General features: G+C 47.2%; 2 protein-coding genes across 12 annotated transcripts in view; one reads left to right on the top strand and one right to left on the bottom strand.

The window, feature by feature from the left end:
- The window catches only part of LOC113583690 (histone deacetylase 4-like), a 57,587-nt gene extending 33,678 nt beyond the window's left edge, over window positions 1-23,909 (top strand). For 6 of the 11 annotated variants that reach the window (XM_081710396.1, XM_081710397.1, XM_081710398.1 and 3 more), the window contains 22 exons: window positions 540-660; window positions 3,358-3,476; window positions 6,252-6,380; window positions 6,982-7,094; window positions 7,273-7,389; window positions 7,635-7,821; window positions 8,233-8,420; window positions 10,906-11,094; window positions 12,996-13,179; window positions 13,343-13,548; window positions 14,989-15,091; window positions 15,466-15,527; window positions 15,685-15,792; window positions 15,904-15,959; window positions 16,065-16,152; window positions 16,284-16,403; window positions 16,485-16,582; window positions 18,981-19,099; window positions 19,970-20,103; window positions 20,768-20,852; window positions 21,150-21,315; window positions 21,401-23,909. In XM_081710396.1, coding sequence (XP_081566522.1) covers window positions 540-660; window positions 3,358-3,476; window positions 6,252-6,380; window positions 6,982-7,094; window positions 7,273-7,389; window positions 7,635-7,821; window positions 8,233-8,420; window positions 10,906-11,094; window positions 12,996-13,179; window positions 13,343-13,548; window positions 14,989-15,091; window positions 15,466-15,527; window positions 15,685-15,792; window positions 15,904-15,959; window positions 16,065-16,152; window positions 16,284-16,403; window positions 16,485-16,582; window positions 18,981-19,099; window positions 19,970-20,103; window positions 20,768-20,852; window positions 21,150-21,315; window positions 21,401-21,440 — 2,732 coding nt within the window. In that variant the 3' untranslated portion in view covers window positions 21,441-23,909. Of the gene's footprint in view, window positions 1-539; window positions 661-3,357; window positions 3,477-6,251; window positions 6,381-6,981; window positions 7,095-7,272; window positions 7,390-7,634; window positions 7,822-8,232; window positions 8,421-10,905; window positions 11,095-12,995; window positions 13,180-13,342; window positions 13,549-14,988; window positions 15,092-15,465; window positions 15,528-15,684; window positions 15,793-15,903; window positions 15,960-16,064; window positions 16,153-16,283; window positions 16,404-16,484; window positions 16,583-18,980; window positions 19,100-19,969; window positions 20,144-20,767; window positions 20,853-21,149; window positions 21,316-21,400 lie in introns of those variants that run through there. The other 5 variants (XM_081710399.1, XM_081710401.1, XM_081710400.1 and 2 more) reach the window with 5 other exon arrangements.
- Window positions 23,910-24,138: 229 nt separating this feature from the next.
- LOC113583693 (twist-related protein 2-like) overlaps window positions 24,139-25,000 on the bottom strand; it is a 1,109-nt gene continuing 247 nt past the window's right edge. Inside the window, exon 1 of the mRNA XM_027020153.3 lies at window positions 24,139-25,000. This exon is cut by the window's right edge and continues 247 nt beyond it. Coding sequence (XP_026875954.2) covers window positions 24,756-25,000 — 245 coding nt within the window. The 3' untranslated portion in view covers window positions 24,139-24,755.

Here is a 25,000-nt window from a genome sequence, read left to right as displayed (position 1 = left end):
GAAATTCATGAACAGACCATATAAATCTCAGTCCTAGTGGGTGCTGTGTTGTCTGTAGATGCTGTTGTCACTGCTAATCGTAGTAGTAGCTGTCATAGTGATGCTGCCCTCAGCAACAATGTGGTCTAAGTTACAACAGTGTGGTGTAAGTTACACACACACACACACACACACACACACACACACACACACACACACACACACACACACACACAGTAAGAAAATAAAAAATAAAGCCTCCCATTAACAGCAGCAATATTGCCAAAAGTCTTGGCCCCTGTAAACTGACATCTTCTCTGTAGTCAAAAACAGGGTGTTAGACTGATGAGAAATGCTGTAGTGTGCTGTAGTGTGACGTGGTGTGTGTCCGTGCACCCTGCAAGCTTTAGCACTCTAGTTGGACAGGTCAGTCTGGATAAGATTAATCAGCGAAATTAACAAGGCCATTAGCAGCAGAAGCAGGCCAGCGCAGCTCCTGGTGACCGTGATGGCCAGCGTCCTAAAGGACTGTGTGTGTTTGTGTGTGCTGCTGTGCACAGGTGCGGTCGCCAGCACAGAGGTGAAAATGAGACTGCAGGAGTTTGTACTGAATAAGAAGAAAGCGCTCGCCCAGCGCAGCCTGAACCACTGCATGAGCAACAACCCACGCTACTGGTACAGGTAAGAGAACCCACACACACCTGTGCTACTGGTACAGGTTGGAGAGCCCACACACACCTGTGCTACTGGTACAGGTAAGAGAACCCATATACACCTGTGCTACTGGTACAGGTAAGAGAACCCATATACACCTGTGCTACTGGTACAGGTAAGAGAACCCACACACACCTCTGCTACTGAACGAACTGCCTAGTGCCAGTGACAATATGGGATATTTTCCTTCTGTAAAAAATATATACATATATAGAATGATATCTTTTTAAGATAATATCATCCAGTTACACCCCACACAAACATGTTAGTATAACAGGCAGTGACATGTTTGTCTTGCCATTAAAAGAGTAACAGCCTTCTAGCTCCGCCTCCCTTCTTTGCGCTCTACCTGTATGGGTTCTGAGATAGCCTTCTAGCCCCGCCTCCCTTCTCTGCGCTCTACCTGTATGGGTTCTGAGATAGCCTTCTAGCCCCGCCTCCCTTCTCTGTGCTTTTTTTGGGTTCTGAATTAGCTGCCATTAGTCACCATGATGCAATCATGGGCGGGCCAGCTATGGAAAGAGGCTACATTAGTGCTACGGCTAGCAGCTAAGTAACGATCAGGTTTCAGGTTGCAGCTCAATGGAAGAACCGTGACATCAGGGCTGTATCAGAGCCAGACTCACCCTTTAATAATGCTACTCATCCATGTACATATGAACCAGCATGCAGGAGTTTTTAGTTCCTGTGAACCGTTTTACAAATATGGCTCATAAATGTCATAATATATCCTCAGATTTTTATCCACAAAATTAACTTTTGGCTTAGAGAAAACAGCCTCCATGGACAACATGGCCGATGTAAACTAGCTAGCCACAAAAACTAGCTATAGTAACTTAAACCAGCAAGTCACAACTTAACACAAGCATATGCAAAGCTCGGGTCCCTCAATCCAAGTGTCTGCAGCTAGACAGCTACACTGACCCTAGACAGCTACACTGACCCTAGACAGCTACACTAACCCTAGACAGCTACTCTGACCCTAGACAGCTACACTGACCCTAGACAGCTACACTAACCCTAGATAGTTACCCTCACCCTAGACAGCTACACTAACCCTAGACAGCTAAACTAACCTTAGACAGCTACACTAACCCTAGACAGCTACACTGACCCTAGACAGCTACACTAACCCTAGATAGTTACCCTCACCCTAGACAGCTACACTGACCCTAGACAGCTACACTGACCCTAGACAGCTACACTAACCCTAGATAATTACCCTCACCCTAGACAGCTACACTGACCCTAGACAGCTACACTAACCCTAGATAGTTACCCTCACCCTAGACAGCTACCCTGACCCTAGACAGCTAAACTAACCTTAGACAGCTACTCTGACCCTAGACAGCTACCCCTTACATAGATATTTCCATTTCTGTCAACACTCTGGTCTCTCTGTCTATACTTTGAAAACAGTGGTTCCACAGAAATGTTTCTCAAAGCAGAGTTGATCCTCACTGGACTGGCCCAGAGATTCCCACTTAAAAGGAAAAGTGAAAGTATGGCAATTCAAACACATACTTTTATTAACGACAATGTTTCCTGTCCAAGAGCGCAAACAGTGGTTTTCATAAAATCTGACACCTTGTTCCAAAACACATTCGTCAGTTTGGCAGGTTACCAGAGTTCTGGGTCTGACACAAACCAGAGCCAGGTAGCTTCCCAGCACTTTCCTGAAGCAGTTCAGAACTGCAGTTTTTCTCACACCTCTTCACCATGCTGTGTGTGCACAGCTGAACGGCGAAAGAACATTTGGGTCAAGGAGTTCTTTGAAGTGGAGAAAATCCCCTTTGCCGTTCTGAAAGCTGGTCTACATGGTACTCTGACACACAAGTGCAGCGAGAACACACCCGAGCATACAGTGTGTGTATCGAAAGCGCGGAAGAGGTTGCCAGACACACGTGTCGCTTCCTGCCACCTGCCTTTTGAGGCGAGCGTGGTTTTCAACGACTGAGCCGTACCAAGCCCCTGTACCCAGCAGAACGCTGTAATGCAAACATTCAATAACAGCTTATTACATGCTGTTGAGAGACTCTTATTTTTCTATAACTCAACCTTCAGTGCCTTTTTGGGCAATTGCAGCCATCAGTGATCACTACGGTTGCCAGATTGTGGACACCTGGGCTTGTGCTGCTTGCCAGTGTGAACTTAAACGCAGCGTACGGACCCCGCACGCTGTCCACCGCAGGCTGTGTTGCCAAGGAGTTTGGAAACCCGAGGCAGCAGAGTGTGCAGGCACTCCTGTGAGCGCGTGGCTTGTGGCGTCTGAGGCGAGCCTCCGTGACAAGGCTCCCTGTGATCACAAGAAGCCTCCGGTCAAGCCGGGAAGACGGACGGAAATGTGGCGCGACGGAAGATCGGCAGAGCAGAACACGGGTTTGGCCCCGTTCCACTGCAGGCCAGCTGTCGGCATGGGAACCTGGAGCCATGTGGATCTCGCACCTTCACAGAAGTGTGGACCTTGTGTCTTCACAGAAGAGTTGATGAAAACACTTCATCTGTGTTTGATTATGACTCAGAAAGTGTCCAAAAATGGAAGTCATTCTACTGAAAAGTTGAAACGAACAGAATATGTATTATGCCCTCTTTCAGTAAGGAGATGAATACAGTATTTCCATCCTGCCTTCCTCTTCCTCCCTAACTCTCTATGGTTGATTATAGGAAAACCCAGCACAGCTCCCTGGACCAGAGCTCTCCTCCTCAGACTGGAGCGTCTGCGTATAACCACCCTGCCGTCGGCATCTATGACCCGAAGGACAACTTCCCTCTCCGCAAAACAGGTGCGCTCCGGCTACACACACACTCCTTCTGCCACGAAGCCACACCCTCCACAAAGGTGCCTACAGTCAGGAGACTTGACACAGCATGGTCTTCTCCAGATCAGGGTGTTCAGGGGCTTTGCGGTGATGGTCTCCAGCTCTCCACCAAGACAAAAACGTTGATTTTGAAAAAAAAAACCTTCACCTCAAATATCCCTGACCATGAACCAATCCCCACCCTATCCATAAAGGCCATGTAGTATTTTCATGGAGCGAATGCCTGGGCTTTGGTGACTCGCCAGTGTAACGGTGCAGGCACAGCATAATTATTCACTTAGTGGAGAGGCTCGTGCGATTCTGTTGACTCTAGCCTTGATGCTGGATATATGCCAGTTTACACTGGCTGTCAGAGCCGCATTCCACCCTGCTAGGATGTACTGGGGACTAGGCTACTGCAAGTGTGTGGGTGTGAGTGTGTGTGCGTTTTGGATCCTGTCTCTCAGTTCTCTTACACTAGTGCGTAGGACAGGAGCAAGCTGTGTGATCCAGGTTGCATCTCACACGCTCACGCCGCAGTCTGACGTCATTCCCTTGCAGAACGAAACGTTCCCGACAAATCCGTACAGCTCTCGCACGGTTTACAGCTGGGCCGGGCCATATTCACCACCCTGACCGATTTCTCCTCGCGACCCCAGATAAGGCGAGGCTGCACCGTGCTCCGTGTGCATGCAAACAGTCAGCTGTCCCCACCTGGAGCAGTGGCTCCCCTCAATACCCTAATTCATTTCCCCCAACATGGTTTTTCCACTCTCTCCTTAGCGGTGACGAGGTTGTGGGATTTGCTTATGTTAATGACGAGCCGTTAGTTAGAAGCTCGTTTACTTCGTGGCTGGTCCTCGCCATAGCAGCGATGCTTCCCGGAACGGCCTAGCGAATCAACGACGCCTTCTTTTCCCTGGCAGAGGGACAAGCCAGGTGGTGCCGTGCGCCCCGGGTGAAGCACTCATTCCGCCACCCTGCCAGACTGTCCCGGGCTAAAGACCAGGGCTCCGGCATGACACCTCATTCCTGACATGACTGCTCATAGGTGACACGTACTGTCCAACATCTGGATCCGTGTGCTGAAATACTTCCGTGAGACGGAATCATAGCAAATAGAACACCTGGAACTAGACTTTACGGTTTTAGAAAGAAAAAAAATTTCTCACCAGACCTGTTCAGACATCCCTCTGGCTTTGTCTGGGATTGCCTTTTTTTCCTCGTGTACCGTAATTACTTCACTCTGTCCCTCCCGCTTCCATAGGACACAGGCGGCTGTGATGCAGTGTGGTTGTGTGTGTGTGTGAGTGTGTGGGCCCTGTGTGTGCCGCTCGCTGTCTCACTTCAGAAGAAGAATGGTGGAGTAATTCTGAACTGTTCTGCTCGCTAAGACAAAGGGCCGACCTTTGGAACCCAGCCGCAGAGACAACAAGCCCTGCAGAGAAAAGAATGCCCTCCACCCACAGCTCCCTCCACCCCAGCAACCCCACCCACAGCAACCCCCCCCAACACCCTCCACCCCGAAAAACCCCTCCAACATGTGAGCACAGACCTCAGGCAGAAGAACAGCAGCTGAACCATACCAGAACTGAGGCTCTTCAGATGTAGTAGAAATGAGGTTTTCGTGAGGAGCTTTTGTTCCTGGTCGTGAACACTCTCCTCAGGAATATCCCCACTCCCACCCCCTTTCCCGGTTAGCTTGCCTGCCAATTTATCTTCAGCGGTGTTCAGTAATTCAAGGATCGGTTTCATAGAGACTGTTGATGTGAATTTTGAAGGGAGAAGTCCCAAAGGTAATTTTCCAGTCGCTCTTGAACGTCAGGTGGCCGAACTTACTTGCCCTCGGACTTCTCTGGAAGAGAGGTCGGTCGGTTCACAGCTAGACCTTACAAACAACATGGAACACAGAATAACTGAACCAATTTTTTGAAAGAAGCACATGAAGACGTTTCAGTTATTGTACTGGCTAGCAGGGTCATTTTCCAGTCTTTTAATAGCAACGTTGTTTTTCACTGTGCTACTTAAGACCTCCGAGAGGGTTATTAAAGAAACAAGTCAACAACTACAGTAATGAAAAGGATGTTGTGTTTTCTCATCCATCATCCAGTATCTAATGCACATTGATCTGGACGTTTAGCTGGCCTTTGAACTGGACATTTAGCTGGACTTTGATCTCAATTTTGAGCCATTGCTTGGATGTAAATGAGTTGAACAGAAGTGAGAGAGCCCTGGTTATGCAACCTTTCAAGACTGCTAATAGAGTGGTGTGATTAGCCCTCCGTTCTGATTGGCTCATCGGAAGACATTCAGAAGCAGGACATTAGGGCTATTTTAAGGTTTGCGTCCCAGATTATTTCATACAGAGCAAACATGCCCTGCCCCCTCCTCATGCTCGGATGGTTTATAATTACCCAGGATCCATGGCCAGTTCTGTTGGTTCACTCTCAGCAAATTACAGAGATGTGAAAGTTGCCTCTGTCAACACTGTGAGAACGATGTTGACACGCCGTGATAATGACTGTGATTTCATCTTCACCTGTTGTAAGTGCTCTCTTCCCTGGCTGGGATTGAAACGGGTGAGGAAAGCACCACCTTGCGATGCATGCTGGGAGCGTTGTGTCATGAAGCGTGGGGCCAAAACACGGCGCCCCATCTGTGTAAACAGTCCTCCCTGCCAGGCACACGAGAATGTTGCGAGACACAAGAACGGGGCCATTCCCTGGCTGTGCTAACCGCGCACTGCTCTGGTCTCTGCAGCATCAGAGCCTAACCTGAAGGTGCGCTCGCGTCTGAAGCAGAAGGTGGTGGAGCAGCGAAGCAGTCCACTGCTACGACGGAGGGACAACCCCATCAGTTCAGCCAAGAAGCGCTCCCTAGACATGGCAGGTACTGAGGGAACACACACCTTTCTGTGTGGTGTGTTTGTGAGACACTTTGCGGGATGTGTTTGTGTGTCATGTTGGTGTTAGGCTGTCTCGAACATGTGTTTGTAACACCTTTCAGTGTCATATTTGTGTAATGCCTGTGTGTCATGTTTGTGTAACACCTTTTTGTGTGTTGTGTTTGTGTAACGCCTTGACGTGCGTTGGGTTTGTGTAACGCCTTGACATGCGTTGGGTGTGTGTAACGCCTTGACATGCGTTGTGTTTGTGTAATGCCTTGACATGCGTTGGGTGTGTGTAACGCCTTGACATGCGTTGTGTTTGTGTAACGGCTTGACATGCGTTGGGTGTGTGTAACGCCTTGACATGCGTTGGGTGTGTGTAATGCCTTGACATGCCTTGTGTTTGTGTAACGCCTTGACATGCGTTGGGTGTGTGTAACGCCTTGACATGCGTTGGGTGTGTGTAACGCCTTGACATGTGTTGTGTTTGTGTAACGCCTTGACGTGTTGTGTTTGTGTAACGCCTTGACATGCGATGTGTTTGTGAAACTCCTTGACCTGCACTGTGTTTGGGTAACGCCTTGACATGTTCCCGCTGGCCAGACTCTGCCTGCAGCAGTGCGCCAGGATCTGGCCCCAGTTCCCCCAACAACAGCTCCCAAGGGAACCTGTGTGAGAACGGCATCCACACAGCCATGTCCAGCAGCTCACCAGAGGTAAGCGCACTGCACATCTCTGTAGGTCAGATCAAAGGACGGGTCAGAGCCTGGACACACCAGTGCAGAAAACAGTTCATTTGTTATTTTTTTGGAATTTTTCTGATGTGACGTCTACCCTTTTGATGGCTCTACTCGTTGGGTATGTTTGTGTGTGTGTGTGTTGCATTTGTCCTAGGCATCCCTAGGGAACAGGCTCGCTGGACGTGAAGGCTCAGTGACGCAGCTGTCCCTGTACACGTCTCCGTCGCTCCCCAACATCACCCTGGGTCTGCCAGCCCCCACCACCAGCGGCGTGAGCCTCCTCAGCATGCCCCCTCTTCCTCATCCTCTTCCTCTCTCTTGGACTCTCTCAGTCATCTTTTCGGTTTTCTTTTGTTTACGTGACCTGTCTCTTCAGCAAAACAGATATTAACACACACGCCTCCCTGCTAAATAACTCTGTTATGTGTCCCGGCCTCTCTAGGCTCTGACACTCACTCTCTGTTGTTATAACCCTCCGTGTATCGGACTCAGCTGGGTTCCATCTTCCATGTCTAGGCGACATCTGGCCAGCAGGAGGCGGAGCGCCTCGCCATTCCCAGTTTACCCATAACCACCGGGTTCCTGGCCGCCTCCCACCTGCCCGCCTACCTGGGCACCTCTGATTCAGCTAGTTCCCACAATGCCTTGCTGCAGCACATGGTTCTCCTGGAGCAATCAGCCACGCCGAGTCCTTTAGCCACAGGTAGGTGTAGCAGGGAGTTCATTAATTTTAATAGCGCTGAAAGAACTTGGCATGCTGCCAGAGTTGTCCTGCAGTCCTGGGTGAAGAGCCAGACTTTGTAGTTTCTGTGGGGTGATCAGCGCAGAGCATTGAAAACGTCTCTGCACAAAAAGCTGCTGAGATAAACATGACAATCATACAAGAACAAATGTGCATAGGCACTACGATGTTTGTCTGAGGAATAAACTAACCCTGCTATTGGGTTGCGTGTGGGTGGGGTTGGGGTGGAGTGGCTGTGGGGTGGATGCGAGGTGGGTGTGTATGTATAGGCATATATGTTTATGCATATAGGTCTATGACATGTGTATATATGCGTGTGACATGCATATGACAGGCCATGGTCTTACGTTATGTCCGTTCCGCTGTGCCCAGGCATTGGTGCTCTCCCCCTGCAGGTTTCCTCTCTGCACAAGCTGCGCGAGCACCGTCCGCTGGGCCGCACGCAGTCTGCACCGCTGCCCCAGAGCAACCAGGGCCTGCAGCAGCTGGTGCTCCAGCAGCAACACCAGCACTTCCTGGAGAAGCACAAGCTGCACTTCCAGCAGCTTCACATCAGCAAGGTAACCGCACGTGCCCGGAGGCCCGCTGGAGGAGCTAGACGCCGACGCCATGGTAACGCGCGTACCGCCATACTGAATAGCTGCCACATGCTGTGATGTAGTGGATTTTAAAAAAAAAAGATTAAACATTTTTAAAAAACATTCCTATAGCAACTATATAGATATGTAGCTTGTACAGTGTCAAGCACTGTGTAAAATATTAATCGAGGCCTTGTAATCTGTTGTTGAATCGGGCAAATTCATCAAGATCCATCAAATACTTTGCTTTACGCTGTAACTGTGGGGAATCTCCAGGTTCTTTGATGGCAACAGTATAGGAGTGTCATGGCAACCTAGAGGAAATGTGAATGTTGTTTTGGTTGTGAGGGATGTATCCTCCACTGTTATTTCACAGTGAGTCAGCACTAGAGAATGTCACACGTAGACTGGGCAGAATTTCTCTCTCCTAGTTCAGTTTGCCTTGCTGACGGTCTGTTAAATGTGGTGAGCAGTGCCGGATGCCCCTCACACGGGAAGACCTGCATACTGACGCACAAAAACTACCTTTTCAGAAGTGTGACACTGATATTAAACTGGCTAAATGCAGGGCAATATCATTTAGAAATAGAACTTACTCGATTCAATTACTCAAGCTCAATTACTCTAATCAGCAGATGACCACAGTAGACTGTCCCGGTAGCCCTCTGATTGGCCGATCACTCACTGCTGATAATCCAGTGTTGATATGGTTAATGGAAGCACACAAAAAGGAGGGGCACATTTGTGACAAATCTGATTGTTAATGTGAAATTGATCACTGTGGCTACGGCTGAGTGAGTGTGCAGGGCAATCACGGGAACCGCTCAGACGATGAATCTGTCCCCCAGGGCACGTGCATAAAACGTCAGTTGGAGTGCTGTGTGCCCGAAAGTTTCTCCTCTGTGGCGTTGTGTCAGAGGGGCATTGCAGGAGTGATTGACAGCTCCTTGTGCCTATTTATGAGCATGCTTAATAGGGGGTGGCTTCCTCTCTGTCTCTCATATTCTCTCTCTCCTATTCTGTCTCTCATGTTCTCTCTCTCTCTCTCTCTCTCTCTCTCTCTCACTCTGAGCATAAGAGATGGAGTGAAAAAGGGGATAAATGGAAGGGAAATAGAAGAGAAGTCAGAACGAAGGATGGGGCAAGACTTAATATACTGGGGGGGGGGGGTCTTAAGTCACTAATGCATCTCTGGCATGGTGCCAGGGTTGGCCTCCGTTCAATTGGCATCTGAGGTGGGATACAGAACCTGTAGCCACGACGACAGGACTGTAAGGGACTGTCCGCCCTCGTTAGGACGTGGGGTTCTTCCAACACTCCGTGTCCTGTTGTCGTCTCGGAGGTCCTTAGCTTGGTTTGATTGAGAACAGTTTGATTTGTGTCATAGCTTGACAGAAACAGGGTGGTATTGTGAATGTGGTGGTTTCCAGTGCAGAGAGATCTTGGGAAAGCACACAGTGATGGACTAGCTGGCGTTCCCTGGCCGCTGGAGAATAGCTGACATCCTGAAGAAAGTCATTAGTGTTTGGTTTTCGGGGTTATCATTTTTTCCGAACAGATACCAAGAAAAAGGCTTTATTTGAAAGTTCCTTGAACTGTAAGCTTAGCACCAGCTAACAACCCATCTTTAAGATTTAAACTGTTGGTGTTTACTACGAATAAAACACTAGGAGTGGAATTCTGGAGAAACAGTTAAAATGTGTTGGACCAACAAACGTGGTAAATAATGATGACGTGGTAAAAATAATAAAAATAAAAATTGCACTTTATTGCTAATTATCCTTTTGGCCCCTTAAAACTGCCTGAAAAACACTGCTGGGGGAACTGCTTAAGTGCTGACTCGCGTCACTAACCCACCCAGGCTAATGAAAATAGAGACGTGTGTATGGCACCCACTGACAGGAAAGTGCAAAACACTAGCCAGTTATCTTTCGTACTCCGTCAGGACAAACGTGATCTCTCTCGTTTTGTTTTTTAACTTTTATCTGTTGTTTAGCATTTAAAGTGAGACGACAAAGTTGAAAAAGAGTTGCACACGTAAGTTGCAATATTCCTCACTGCAAATAGCGATTAACACAGCGTCTCCTGTGAAGATTGATAATTATTTTCTTATTCACATAGATAGGTCATTATGTATAGGCCAAGTGTAGATTCAAAAAGGATTCATAAGTTCTGTGTGGACATTTTACTGAATAGGGCAGTGGTAGCTCAGTGGTGAAGGTAATTGACTTGTAATTGGAAGATGGTGGGTTCAAGTTGCCACTGTTGCGCACCTAAGCAAGACCCTTAACCAATTGCTCAAGTTATGCTCAGTCATAAATGTAAGTTGCTTTGTATAAAAAGCGTCGGCTAAATGCCATAAATATATGGGGCGATGAAATATGTTATCCTTTAGACAAGTCGTGGCAGAGGCGAGAATACGATAAGATCGTCCTTTTTTTTTTGCCGTATGCTCTCGCCATGTCAGATACTGACGAATCCTGGCGAGGTAGGCCGCCAGCACCAGAGCCATCCTGAGGAGACAGAGGAGGAGCTTAGGGAGCAACAGGACTCCGCCCAGGAGGCGGGCCTGCCGCTGAGCGTCATCGTCAAGCAAGAGCCCCTTGACCCCCAGGAGGAGGACAGGCCAGAGGAGCAGGAGGTGCTCTTTAGACAGGTTAGACAGTCGGGCCGCGTCTACGTCCATGTCTGTGACCATAATCCTTCATTCATCGATAATCCTGGATTATCTGGTTCTTATGATCCCTCTGTATTCGTCAAGATAACTGTTTTGCGCATGCTGTTCTGAAAGTGCAAGAAGGGATGTTACCGGGGTAACTGCATGGTCCTCCAGCATGCGCGGTGCATGTTGGCATCTCTGAGTTCTGGTTCTGTGGACCACGTGTCGCTGGCTGCGAAGCAGGACTCATGTGTTGGTTATGCCTGCCACCTGGTGGATGTTTTCAATAATGTTCAACCAAGCACGCTGCGACCTGCAGTTTGCGCCAAATAATAATAATAAAAGAAAATAATAATAATAATTATTATTATTATTATAATAATGTTGTTATTAATAGTAGTAGTAGTTATATAAAATTATAATAATACACTTTATTTGAATGCCCTTTTTTTATTTCAAGACCCCAAGGGCACAGTACAGAGTGCAGACAATTTAATAAAGCAAAATATACACAGTCCACAAAAATACCAATATTTTTGAATCCAAATCTGGTCCTTGGTTTCATAGTTGATTAAACGTGTAACTGTTATGTAACTGACTGTCCACTGTCATCACACCTGAGTCCTGGATAAAAGGAAGGTGGAAAACCCTGATGACTGGGATTTGATCACCTCTGGTCTAGAGAACAGTTCCATAGTCCTGATGCATAGTTACTAAAAGCTCGAGCTCTTTCCAACGAGACGGAAGTGAGGAGCGTAGAGGGGCTCAGAGGAGTGTACAGGAGTGCAGAGGAGTGTGGAAGAGTGCAGAGGAGTGTAGAGGAGTGAAGAAGAGTGTAGAGGAGTTCAGAGCAGTGTAGAGGAGTGTGGAGGAGTTCAGAGGAGTGTAGGGGAGTGCAGAGGAGTGTGGAGGAGTTCAGAGCAGTGTAGGGGAGTGTGGAGGAGTTCAGAGGAGTGTAGAGGAGTGCAGAGGAGTTCAGAGGAGTGTAGGGGAGTGTGGAGGAGTTCAGAGGAGTGTAGGGGAGTGTGGAGGTGTAGCTGTGGAGGAGTGTAGAGGATTTCAGAAGAGGGTAGAGGAATGTAGAGGAGTGAAGAAGAGTGTAGAGGAGTTCAGAGGAGTGTAGGGGAGTGTGGAGGAGTTCAGAGGAGTGTAGGGGAGTGTGGAGGAGTTCAGAGGAGTGTAGGGGAGTGTGGAGGTGTAGCTGTGGAGGAGTGTAGAGTTCCCTGTAGAGAGTAAGCTTGAAGATGACCAGTGAGGTATAAAAGAGTTCATTCTAGGACCAGTAACCTGAAATCTGTATATTGTTTTATAGGAAGCGGTGAAGATTGTGCAAACCAGCGGTAATGTGGTCATGGAGATGAGGGCATTAATACGAGCAATAATACGACCTGCAGTATTCTGAGCAGGCTGAAGTTTATAGGTACTTCAGCAGTAGACAATTACAGTAATCAAGTGGTCAAGCCTTCTTGGGCTTTAACTGAGCAGCAACCGCAGATACTAAGACTTTAGACAGAAAGGGAAGATTTGAATGGGCCAATAATCATTGAAGTCATTATTGTTTTTTATGTATATTATTTATTTCTGTTTGAAGTGGGGTCAAAAGTTCTGATGGCGTAGTTATATGTTCATTATAATGTGAGTTTAGTTGACGTTTGTCTGCAGCTTTATTGCTTCTGTGAGGTGTCATTATGTTATTAGGCGTCTGAGGCGTGTGTGTGTGTGTCTGTCTGTGTGTGTGTGTGTGTTGGTGTGTGCCTGTGTGCATGCGTGTTTGTGTGTGTCTGTGTGTGTGTGTTTGTGTGTGTGTGTGTGTGTGTGCGCACGTGTGTGTGTCTGTGTGTGTGTCTGTGTGTGTGTGTGTGTGTGTGTCTGTGTGTGGGGGGTGGGGGGGGGAGAAGCAGGCCCTCCTTTTGGAGCAGCAGAGGATCCATCAGTTGAGGAACTACCAGGCCTCCATGGAGGCTGCCGGCCTGCCCTCCAGCTTCACTGGGCACCGCCCCCTCTCCAGGGCCCAATCATCTCCTGCATCTTCTTCCTTCGCTGGCATGCAGGAGGTGCCTTCTAAACCTCGCTTTACTACAGGTCAGGAGAGGCTTGATCACACTGTCTCAGTCTGTCCCACCAGACACCTCCCCTGTTCCCTCCCCTGTTCTCACTACCTGATGATTAGGTGACCTTTCATTATACATAACACATACAGTATCTTTCCGCACAAAGTGTGTTTGTGTGTATTTGAACTCTGCAGGCCTTGTCTATGACTCCCTGATGCAGAAACATCAGTGCATGTGTGGGAATACCAACACACATCCTGAGCATGCAGGCCGCATCCAGAGCATCTGGTCACGGCTGCAGGAGACGGGCCTGCGGGGACAGTGTGAGGTACCCAACACCCAACACAGCACTCTACACCAACCTAACATCTATCATACAAGCCTGCGGGGACAGTGTGAGGTACCCAACACACAACACCCAGCACAGCACTCCACGCCGACCTAAAACCTATCAGTGGAAATAATTTAAACATACTTACTAAATGTGAACAGACTGGAAATGTAACACCACCAGGGGGTACTGTGCCCCAAAGAAATGTTCAATGCCTTCTCACCCATTTTATTAGAAACATTTATAGAAATGCACTCTTAACAATTGGCTAAAGACTAATAGCCATCTGTTGTCAATCATCTCAAAGCAATGCTGCTGTGCATGATACAGTCAGCAGCCAGGCCACTACAGTGTAACACTGTTGAGAGAGATCCCATATGATCGTTTGGTGAACGGGACAAAGAATGACTGGTTAATGGGACAGAGGGTGGCCTGTTAATGGGCCAGAGATTGATTGGTGAATGCAACAGGTTGACTGGTTAACGGGACAGAGAGTGACTGGTTAATGGGACAGAGGGTGGCCTGTTAATGGGCCAGAGATTGATTGGTGAATGCGACAGGTTGACTGGTTAACGGGACAGAGAGTGACTGGTTAATGGGACAGAGGGTGGCCTGTTAATGGGCCAGAGATTGATTGGTGAATGCGACAGGTTGACTGGTTAACGGGACAGAGAGTGACTGGTTAATGGGACAGAGGGTGGCCTGTTAATGGGCCAGAGATTGATTGGTGAATGGGACAGGGTGACTGGTTAACGGGACAGAGAGTGACTGGTTAACGGGACAGAGAGTGACTGGTTAATGGGACAGAGGGTGACTGGTTAACGAGACAGAGGGTGACTGGTTAACGGGACAGAGGGTGACTGGTTAACGGGACAGAGGGTGACTGGTTAATGGGCCAGAGAGTGACTGGTTAATGGGCCAGAGATTGACTGGTTAACGGGACAGAGGGTGACTGGTTAACGGGACAGAGAGTGACTGGTTAACGGGACAGAGAGTGACTGGTTAATGGGACAGAGGGTGACTGGTTAACGAGACAGAGGGTGACTGGTTAACGGGACAGAGGGTGACTGGTTAACGGGACAGAGGGTGACTGGTTAATGGGCCAGAGAGTGACTGGTTAATGGGCCAGAGATTGACTGGTTAACGGGACAGAGGGTGACTGGTTAACGGGACAGAGGGTGACTGGTTAACGGGACAGAGAGTGACTGGTTAACGGGACAGAGGGTGACTGGTTAACGGGACAGAGGGTGACTGGTTAACGGGACAGAGAGTGGTTCTTCTGTCTGCAGATATATGTAGGTCCTAAATCCATATCTACTGACAGTAGAAGGTGTTTCTAATAAAGTGGCTGGACTGGTGAGTGTTAATAAAACAAAAGCACATGCAATCACATGATACATTAGAGTAATATCTGTCTCTCTCTCTTTCTCGTTTTTCTCTCTTTCTTTCTCTTTCTCTCATTCTCACCCTCTCTGTCATTGTTTCATTTGTTCTTCCTCTCTCTCTCAGTGTATTCGGGGTAGGAAGGCTTCTCTGGAGGAGCTACAGACAGTCCACTCAGAGCCCCATGTCCTGCTATACGGAGCCAATCCCCTGCGGCAGAAACTGGATAGTACGTTCTCAAACACACAGCATATAAATAAATAAACACAAAACATAAATAACAATATAACACAAATAAACACAACATAACACTACAGCACAAATACACACACAACATAAATAACACTACAGAACAAATAAATACAATATAAATAACAATATAACACAAATAAACACACAACATAAATAACAATATAAAACAAATAAACACAACATAAATAACACAAATAAATAAACGCATGAATAAAACTATAGCACAAATAAACACAACATCAATAACAATTTAACACAAAAAACACCTGAATAACAGTACAATATCACTTTTATATTGTCATTGTGATCAGTGGTAATGGACCGCTGACATTTTCCCTCTGTCTCTTAAAGACTCTGTGATATCGATGTTTGTCAGACTGCCCTGTGGTGGGATTGGGGTAAGTGCAACACATGTAAGTGTGTGTGTGTGTGTGTGTATGTGTATGTGTGTGTGTGTGGGGGGGGGGATTAGAAGGTTCTCTGGATTTCCATTTATTGTGTGGGCTCGTGTGTGTTTGTATGTTTGTGCGTATGCGGATGTGTTCGTGTTTGTGTATGTGTGTGTGTCAGGTGGACAGCGACACTATCTGGAATGAAGTGCACTCTCCCAGTGCTGCTCGTCTTGCCGTTGGCTCTGTTGTTGAGCTTGTCTTCAAAGTGGCATCAGGAGAACTGAAGGTAGTCCTTCCTCTCAACCAGAACAGCTCTGCTGTGGTGTGTACGTGTCAGCCTGTGTAAAGAGGTGCCTTCTTCCACACGCCATCTGACCGTTTCTCTCTCCTCCTTCAGAACGGCTTCGCAGTTGTGCGTCCTCCTGGACACCACGCTGAGGAGAGCACCCCCATGTGAGTCTCACCTCTCTCTCTCTCTCTCTCTGTCTGTCTATCTGTCGTTCGTTCTCTTTTTGAAGCAGTAAACTTTGACCCTGACTTCTTTTGTGCCTCTCGCAGGGGTTTCTGTTACTTTAACTCAGTTGCCATAGCAGCTAAACTCTTACAACAAAGGCTCAATGTCAGCAGAATACTGATTGTTGACTGGGTGAGTTAGTTTTTTCACATCTTTTTTAGAACTCTTCATGCAGAGTTTTGACATTCATTAATTCCTGTTTTTCCCCCTTAATTGCTGTCAGTTTTTGTTTGCCGTGTTTTTTGACATAAACGTGCTCGCAGGATGTTCACCATGGAAACGGCACACAGCAAGCTTTCTACGACGATCCCAGTGTACTTTACATCTCTCTCCATCGCTACGATGACGGCAACTTCTTCCCAGGCAGCGGAGCTCCTGATGAGGTAGCCGCTGAGCGACAAGCCGTCACGTGCGTGTATGTCCGATGCTTTCCCACTCACTCCGTGGCAATTACCTCTCCGTAGGTAGGGAGCGGGCCAGGCGTGGGCTTCAACGTCAACATAGCCTTCACCGGGGGCCTGGACCCACCCATGGGTGATGCTGAATACCTCTCTGCTTTCAGGTGGGGCCCGTTTCCCTCCTGTCCTGCACATGACACGGTTATCCTCCACCTCCCATCATGACGCTGTTATCCTCCACCTCTCATCATAACACTGTTATCCTCCACCTCTCATCATAACACTGTTATCCTCCACCTCTCATCATAACACTGTTATCCTCCACCTCTCATCATGACGCTGTTATCCTCCACCTCTCATCATAACACTGTTATCCTCCACCTCCCATCATGACGCTGTTATCCTCCACCTCCCATCATGACGCTGTTATCCTCCACCTCTCATCATAACACTGTTATCCTCCACCTCCCATCATGACGCTGTTATCCTCCGCCTCTCATCATCACACTGCTATCCTCCACCTCTCATCATAACACTGTTATCCTCCACCTCTCATCATGACGCTGTTATCCTCCACCTCTCATCATAACACTGTTATCCTCCACCTCTCATCATGACGCTGTTATCCTCCACCTCTCATCATAACACTGTTATCCTCCACCTCCCATCATGACGCTGTTATCCTCCACCTCCAATCATGACGCTGTTATCCTCCACCTCCAATCATGACGCTGTTATCCTCCACCTCCAATCATGACGCTGTTATCCTCCACCTCCCATCATGACGCTGTTATCCTCCACCTCTCATCATAACACTGTTATCCTCCACCTCCCATCATGACGCTGTTATCCTCCACCTCTCATCATGACGCTGTTATCCTCCACCTCTCATCATAACACTGTTATCCTCCGCCTCTCATCAGGCTTACTGACTCCACTGCCCTGCTTAGATTGTTTGGTTTTGTAGCTTTGTGTTGCCGATGCACCAGGCTGCCCATGAGCCAACGCCGGCAGACTCCGGCTGCCTCTGTTGCTGCGTGTTAGGACAGCGTGTGTGGGCAGATGTGTACGTTTGGAGCAACACTAAAAGGAAACACTGAATTAAGCCAAAGTTATCCGCTCCATCCCTGCGTGAGATCGGCGCAGCCTGCGGCAGGATCTGCTCTGTCATTCCCATGTCCCATTCCCATGTGCCATTCTGCGTGGAGCCGGTCGGATTCCCACCGGACTGCAGGCCTTACTCCTGGGGCACTGGTATCGGCAATCTGATTCAAATCAGAATTAAATCAGACTCTGGCAGCAGGAGTGAGTGTGAATCATTCACATCGACCACACGTAGTCTCACTGTATGTATGCTACCAACTTATACACTAGCGTGTAATCGAGAAGGACTGTGTGCACCATTGATTTGCCAGTATGCCCATGTAAAGATTAGAGAAAATGTATGTTTATTTTGGTGTAACAATTGAAAGGGAGCGTTTATTTGCTCAGTTTTAAATGGGTAACCCCAAACGCAGCTACCATTTGACTGTAAACAGCAAACTCTAAAGTTCATTTCAGTCTCTTGGTGCCGTAATCTACAACACTTTGTCGTGATATGAGGCACGGCGGACAGCCCAGTGTACAGGGGAGCCATACCAGATTAAAATGGGCCTTAAATCAAAAGCAGCTTCTGACCAGGCCAACGTTCTGCCAAAGCCAGACAACAGGGCTTTGAAGTCTCCTCCCCCAGGCCCTGGAGAGTTTTCTCTCCATTTTGTCAGGGCATCCATCTGAACTTGTCGTCCATGTGAACTTGGATGGAAGGGGTCTAGTTTTAACCTGTTCTTGGAGTGTAAGAGACGTGAGATATTCACCCACTCAGACCCCAAAACCATGTTACAAGTAAATACATTCACCTTTGACAGTACAGCTTGACATTTTGTTATTGTGCTCTGAAATGGTTTGCTGCCAGGCAGATTCCATTCACACTCAGTTCTGTGAATCTGAATCTGAATCCTCTATTGTGTCATGTGTGTAAGATGAATGCTCATATGATGGTGTTCTGTTCTGCTGCCCCTTGTTCTACTGCCCCTGTTCTCTCCAGACGAGCCCCAGTGTTTCACTCAGCTGTCATGTCAATGTCAATGTGGGTTTCATTGAAAAATCCACAAACATTTGACATGCAGTTGGGTTTGTTGGGGCCAGCCTGTTTTCACTCTTGGAGACGTGCTCCATCTGGACTGAGCTGTGATTGTGTCTGAGCTGTGATTGTGTCTAAACTGTGATTGTGTCTGAGCTGTGATTGTGGCTGCTGTATCTTTAGTTGTTTAATCATGCTGTACACTAGGCTCTAACTGTACCTGTAGCCCGAAGCCTGGTTTCCCAGAAGCATCGGGTCACTTATACCAATACAAAATTGGTTCCTCTTCCACAAATATCTTCGGTCAGTCTCAGTCTTACAGAGCTTGCGTAAAACCAGACCCTGAGGCCAGTGTGTGGTTGCTTCTTGCTCCCTGTGCTCCTTGATTGTGCCTTTAACAAGGCTTTACCTGGCTGTGGTTGGGTTGTCTGTCTCTGTAGGATGCTGGTGATGCCCATTGCGAATGAGTTCAACCCGGACGTGGTGCTGGTGTCTGCAGGGTTTGATGCTGTGGATGGACATCTGCCTCCCCTCGGGGGTTATAAAGTCACACCCAAATGTAAGAGTACAGCAGCTGAATACCAACAGCACATAGTAACACGAATAGTACTAGTTAAAGTCACAGTAATACAAGTACTAGTCATAATAATAGTACTAGTAATAGCAATAGCCATAGCAATAGTACTAGTAATAATAATAATTGTCAGTGTCTGTCTAACTCCTCCCTCCTATGCCATTACAAACAGTGGCAATCTATTGTAACAGGTGAGTGTGTAGTGTATGTGTAATACTACTTATTTCAATTAATGTGCAGAAAGCATTCTTCATGTGTCTAATTGCAGTCTTGTACGAGTCCCTGTAACAAACAGCACTGTGTCTCAACAAAAGTCTCTCTATACACTCTATAATTAACATTACAGCTGTCTAACCGTATATAATAACATGACAGGAGTCAAACATAATAACGCAACAGTGTATAATAAAGAATTTACTCTCGATAAGATAAGACCTGCCTTAACTGGACCAGGCTAGAAGCTATCGGGCTGACAGGCTAGAAGCTAACGGGCTGATAGGCTAGATGCTAACGGGCTGACAGGCTAGAAGCTATCGGGCTAACAGGCTAGAAGCTATCGGGCTGACAGGCTAGATGCTAACCGGCTGACAGGCTAGAAGCTAACGGGCTGACAGGCTAGAAGCTATCGGGCTGACAGGCTAGATGCTAACGGGCTGACAGGCTAGAAGCTATCGGGCTGACAGGCTAGAAGATAACGGGCTAACAGGCTAGAAGCTATCGGGCTGACAGGCTAGAAGCTAACGTGCTGACAGGCTAGAAGCTAACGGGCTGACAGGCTAGAAGCTAACGGGTTGTTTCTTTATGACATACTGTGCCGCTGTTTCTAAACAGTCATTGTCTTGGACCGTCCTGCAGGTTTTGGTTATCTCACCAAACAGCTCATGGGTTTGGCTGATGGCCGAGTGGTCCTAGCACTGGAGGGAGGTCATGACCTCAGAGCCATATGTGATGCCTCAGAAGCCTGTGTTTCTGCCCTTCTGGGAAAGGAGGTGAGACAAGCAGAGTGGAGGCGAGACATGGACAGTGCAGGTGAGACAAAAGACAGAGAGACAAAGACAGTGCAGGACAAAGGACAGAGAGTCAAGGACAGTGTAGTTGAGACAAAGAGAGTGGAGAAGAGGAGTGGAGAGACAAGGAGAGTGGAGGAGAGACCAGGACAGTGGAGGTGAGGAGAGGTGAGTGGAGGGGAGGAGAGGTGAGTGGAGGTGAGGAGAGGAGAGTGGATGGGAGGGGAGGAGAGTGGAGGGGAGGAGAGGTGAGTGGAGGGGAGGAGAGTGGAGGGGAGGAGAGGAGAGTAGATGGGAGGGGAGGAGAGTGGAGGGGTGGAGAGGTGAGTGGAGGTGAGGAGAGGTGAGTGGAGGTGAGGAGAGGAGAGTGGAGGGGAGGAGAGGAGTAGTGAGTGGAGGTGAGGAGAGGAGAGTGGAGGGGAGGAGAGGAGTGGTGAGTGGAGGTGAGGAGAGAGTCCACAGTTTTATTCACTGCTGTACCACAGCCTCCCAGTGGGTTATGATAATGTAGTTTACTCCCAGCCAACAGCATTTGAGTGGGAACTGAAGCAATGATGTGTTGTTTAATTGTGTGTGTGTGTGCGTGTGTGCGTGTGCGCGTGTGCGTGTGCGTGTGTGTGTGTGTGTGTGTGTGTGTGTGTTGAAGCTGGACCCACTCTCACCAGAGCTCCTAAAGCAGACCCCTAACATAAATGCTGTGAGCTCCATGGAGAAAGTTCTGGAAACCCAGAGTAAGTGCTTTATAAATTCCCTCACTAGCAATTACACCAAAGTGCAATGGCAGTTGCTTAAATGATATTAATATGGTACTAATATATGTATAATAGCCAACAAAACTGAGGACATTCATGCATGTGTTTTTGTGCATGTATGTATATGTGCGTGCATGTGTTTTTGTGTGTGTGTGTGTGCGTATGGATGTGTATATGAATGTGTGTGTGTGTGTGTGTGTGCATGTGCATGCATGCGTGTGTGTTTGTGTGGGTGGGTGTGTATGTGTGTATATGTGCGTGTGTGTGTCTGTGTAGGTAAGTACTGGACGTCAGTTCAGCAGTGCATGTCCACGGTGCGCCTCTCCCTGCTGGAGGCCCAGCACTGTGACTCCGAGGAGAGTGAAGTCCAGCACTGTGACTCCGAGGAGAGTGAGACCGTCAGTGCCATGGCATCTCTTTCTGTGGCGGTGCTGGAGAGAAGGTGCGTGTGGAACGTCTGAAACATGAAACACGCTAAACGCGTACGAGTGTGTCGTGCACGAGCTCAGAACCAGTTTCTCTTCCAGGAATGAAGATGAGCCTATGGAAGAAGAGCCTCCACTGTAAGAGCCCCGACAGACTGGATCCAGGTCCAACTGCTACGCTGGCGAGGTCCTCGGGATCTCTGTGTGTTTCTTTTTGTCTCCCCTGGCTGAGGGTGGCGTTAGGCCCCCTGACGGGTAGAGAGAGGGGGCATCAGGGCACAAAGCCTGACCAGAAACGTTAGGCGCAGACAGCCCCCTCGTGCTGAGGCCCTGCGCAGCACGTACCAGTTGCAGAGACTCGAGATGTTTATTGGCGACACCTCTGGTGGTGGCAATAACTGACCAACAGTCTGTAGAGCACACACTCTGTGTGTGCTTAATTACAGCCAGTAGTGTACCCATTCAGAGAAGGGGAGAGCTAAAACTATAGGGCGAGAGAGAGTCGGAGGAGTTATGGACAGAGAAGAGCAGAGGTGTAAGAAAAAAGACAGAAACCTTGGATTCTTTTTTTTTTTGTGCAGACCTTGCTCATCAACCTTTGCAGTGAAGCACAGGGACTGCAGACAAGCGACATAATTTTCACCACAAGATGGCACACTGTCTCATTACTATATCTAGAGTTGTGACGTGGTTTTGACCACGAGTGCGTGCCTTTTTCACAAGCTTGTGGATTTTAGGAATACATGTGAAGGACTCCGCCTTAAGCCTGAGGAATTCCGCCTATAGCCAGTTTTGTCAAAGAAGGAGGGACAGACCCCATCGTCCCCATGGAGGGAGGCACTGGCTGGAAGGCAGAGCGATTACAAAAACATTTTTCAGCATGTCTGCTTGGACTGGGACGTAGGCTGCTCAGTGAAACCTTACAATGTCTGAAAATGACTTTCCTTCTCCTAATGTGCTACAAATGCTTCTGACAGTACTTGCCAGTAAAACAGAAGAACTCACCATCACGAAGAGAAGTTTAAAAACCAGCCCAGCAATGGCGCAGTCACTACATGTAGCTTCGCCAGACACCCGCGAGCCGTCATTCCCCAGTAACGGTTTAAAACTGACACGTGCATCGCCTCCGAAGTGTCGGCTGCAAAGTTAGAATGCCGTCTAGAGTCAATGGAGATGAAAAAGAAGGAAACAAATGGATTTGGGTTTGCGTCATTGTTGGGGCGCCGCTGTTTTCAAACACAATCTTGTGAAGTTTTTCTTGTGCTGTCAGAAAATTGTAGAGAGAGGAAGACTGAAAGAGACCGAAAGACTTATGAGGCGATTGGAGGAAAACCCCACGGCTGATGTCACGCTCGAAACAACATCGCTAAAGAAACGGGGCCGTGGGACGTTTCAGATGCAGCTCCTTGTCCTCAGCTGCGAAGACATTCAATCAGAGCAGAACAAAGGGACAATCAAAGACAGAACAGCCACTTGTTTATTGCTAAGACCCCTAAGCATGAAAATGGTAATAACAGGTGTATTACAGCATGCATAATTAATTAGGTATGTTTAGTTTCAAGTCCAGAGTTGCGCTCAAGCTTGATTTATTTTGACCCATCTCCCTGTCCCGCGTCCCCCCAGGTGTTTGTCCTGAAAGACTCGAGAGGATTTGGTCATTGCCATAAACATGAACTCATCAAACCTTCTCCATTGGAGCTTCTAGGTTTCTTCATTCATGCTGACATTGTAGTCATTCTTCCCTGAATATGCATCATACCATAATTTGAACTCATTACTATTTGTATTATTAGATCTCTACATCTCTCCATTTGTACTTTTTATTGCTTTTTAATATATATATTTTTAATTATTGTTTGGTTCGATGGATTCTATTTTATTTTGCTGTTACTTGTACAGTATACATTTGGTACCATGTACTTTAACCTCATGTAAGGAAACCCAGGCCTGGAGACACTTGGGAACGTTTCTCACATCAAACAGCTGTACGTACCTTACATTCTGTTCATAGCAGATTTGTACATGGAAGAAAATATATCATGAATATAAAGCAAACCAACATTTTAATGGTGAATGTTCATGTAAATCTTTACATAGAGAGAACACTGAGTATAATTTATATTGAATGATTTCTAGTTTAATTGCACTCAAGTATATTCACCTATTTAAATGCAGTGAAACTGTCAACATTGCAGACAATTTCCACTATTGTCGCTTAATGCTAAGCAGGAAAGTTGGCACACAAACAGTAAAACATTCCCTCTGAAACATTCTCCCTTTCACCTTTGCTCCCTTAGTCTTGTATGATTTCCATGTTAGTCTCCACCAAAGAGACCAGTTCCTGAATCTCCATGTAGTCAGATAAACCACAGTGGAAAAATGTTGATTATGATCTGTGACCCAGGGTGTTAGCGTGGACATTGTAACAGGCATTCTGAGTGGAGCAAAATGCACAGATGGTTAAACAATCAGATCACTATTTTGATATTGGTTTCACAGTAAAGCATGAGTTTTCAATTATAAAGATTATTGCATAAAAGGACAGAAAACGTGATCAGAAATGCATGTTATTCACTTAAACATTACTGCAAATAAAAATGCACTAATAGTCCCTTTTGAATCACAATTTTATCATAAACCACGCTATTCTATAAATATACACAAGTCCAAATAATTTTACTGGAAATGTAAAGTTATTGCCGAAAAAAGTACGTACACACACACACACACACACACACACACACACACACACACACACACATATATATATATATATATATATATATATATATATATATATATATATATATACACACATATGAGAAGTAATGAGATTTAAAGAAAGAAAAATGGGATCTATGCGAAATAATCTGGTCTGCAAAATAACAGGGACAACATACATGATTGACATGAGTTAATCGGCTAACTTTGTCCAACCCTTAAAAAAACACAACACAAAAAACGGTCTACAGCGTTTCCTTGTTTAGGCTGTCCGTATTCCCATGACCAATAAAAGAAACAGTAGCAGGCATCAGTTGCCTTGTTGTGAAGTAAGTCCAAATATTTGTGTTACTTGTCAGCAGAACTTGGTTCCTTTGGTGCCCAATTTAAGGAAACGCAGCTGTGCTTAAGTTTCTCTTGACATCTTTCCGTAATGGGGAGGCTTTTACGAATTATTATACTTCGTTAATGCTACAACTTTTTCCCTTTCAAGTCACAATCAGAAGCTTTTAAAATCAAGTGAATACATCTTCCATGAATCGATCTTAATTCAAATCCTTTACACCAAGCTGTGCTCGCACCGTGACGTGCGTAATTACGCATCTGCGCCTTCATCGTCTCCATTCACGAGACACTTCTCACCTAACATACGTTTGCACTCCCCGAATACGCCAAGGAGGAGATGTCGTCTTCTGTGACGGTCGTGTCATTCATGCCCATCTGCCACTGTTCGACGTTAGTTAGACGAGGCCATAGAGCACGCGCCCTCCAATCTCCACACGGAAAATGCGTAGCTCAGTCGCTCGTGCGCAACGTAGCTGCAACTCGTCATCTTGCTGTCCATGTCGTCGCTCTGAAGTACTTGGTAGAGAAAATCGATGTACCTGGAGGCGAGCTTTAGAGTTTGGATCTTACTCAGCTTGTCAGAGGGCAAAGTTGGGATAATTTTTCGCAAAGACGCAAAGGCTTCGTTGAGTGACT

The sequence above is a fragment of the Electrophorus electricus genome, chromosome 3 (assembly GCF_041902795.1).
Source record: "Electrophorus electricus isolate QZ-2024a chromosome 3, ASM4190279v1, whole genome shotgun sequence".
Classification (NCBI taxonomy): Eukaryota; Metazoa; Chordata; class Actinopteri; order Gymnotiformes; family Gymnotidae; genus Electrophorus; species Electrophorus electricus.
Note: the sequence above shows the minus strand (reverse complement) of the source record. Positions and strands in the feature narration are given on the sequence as shown.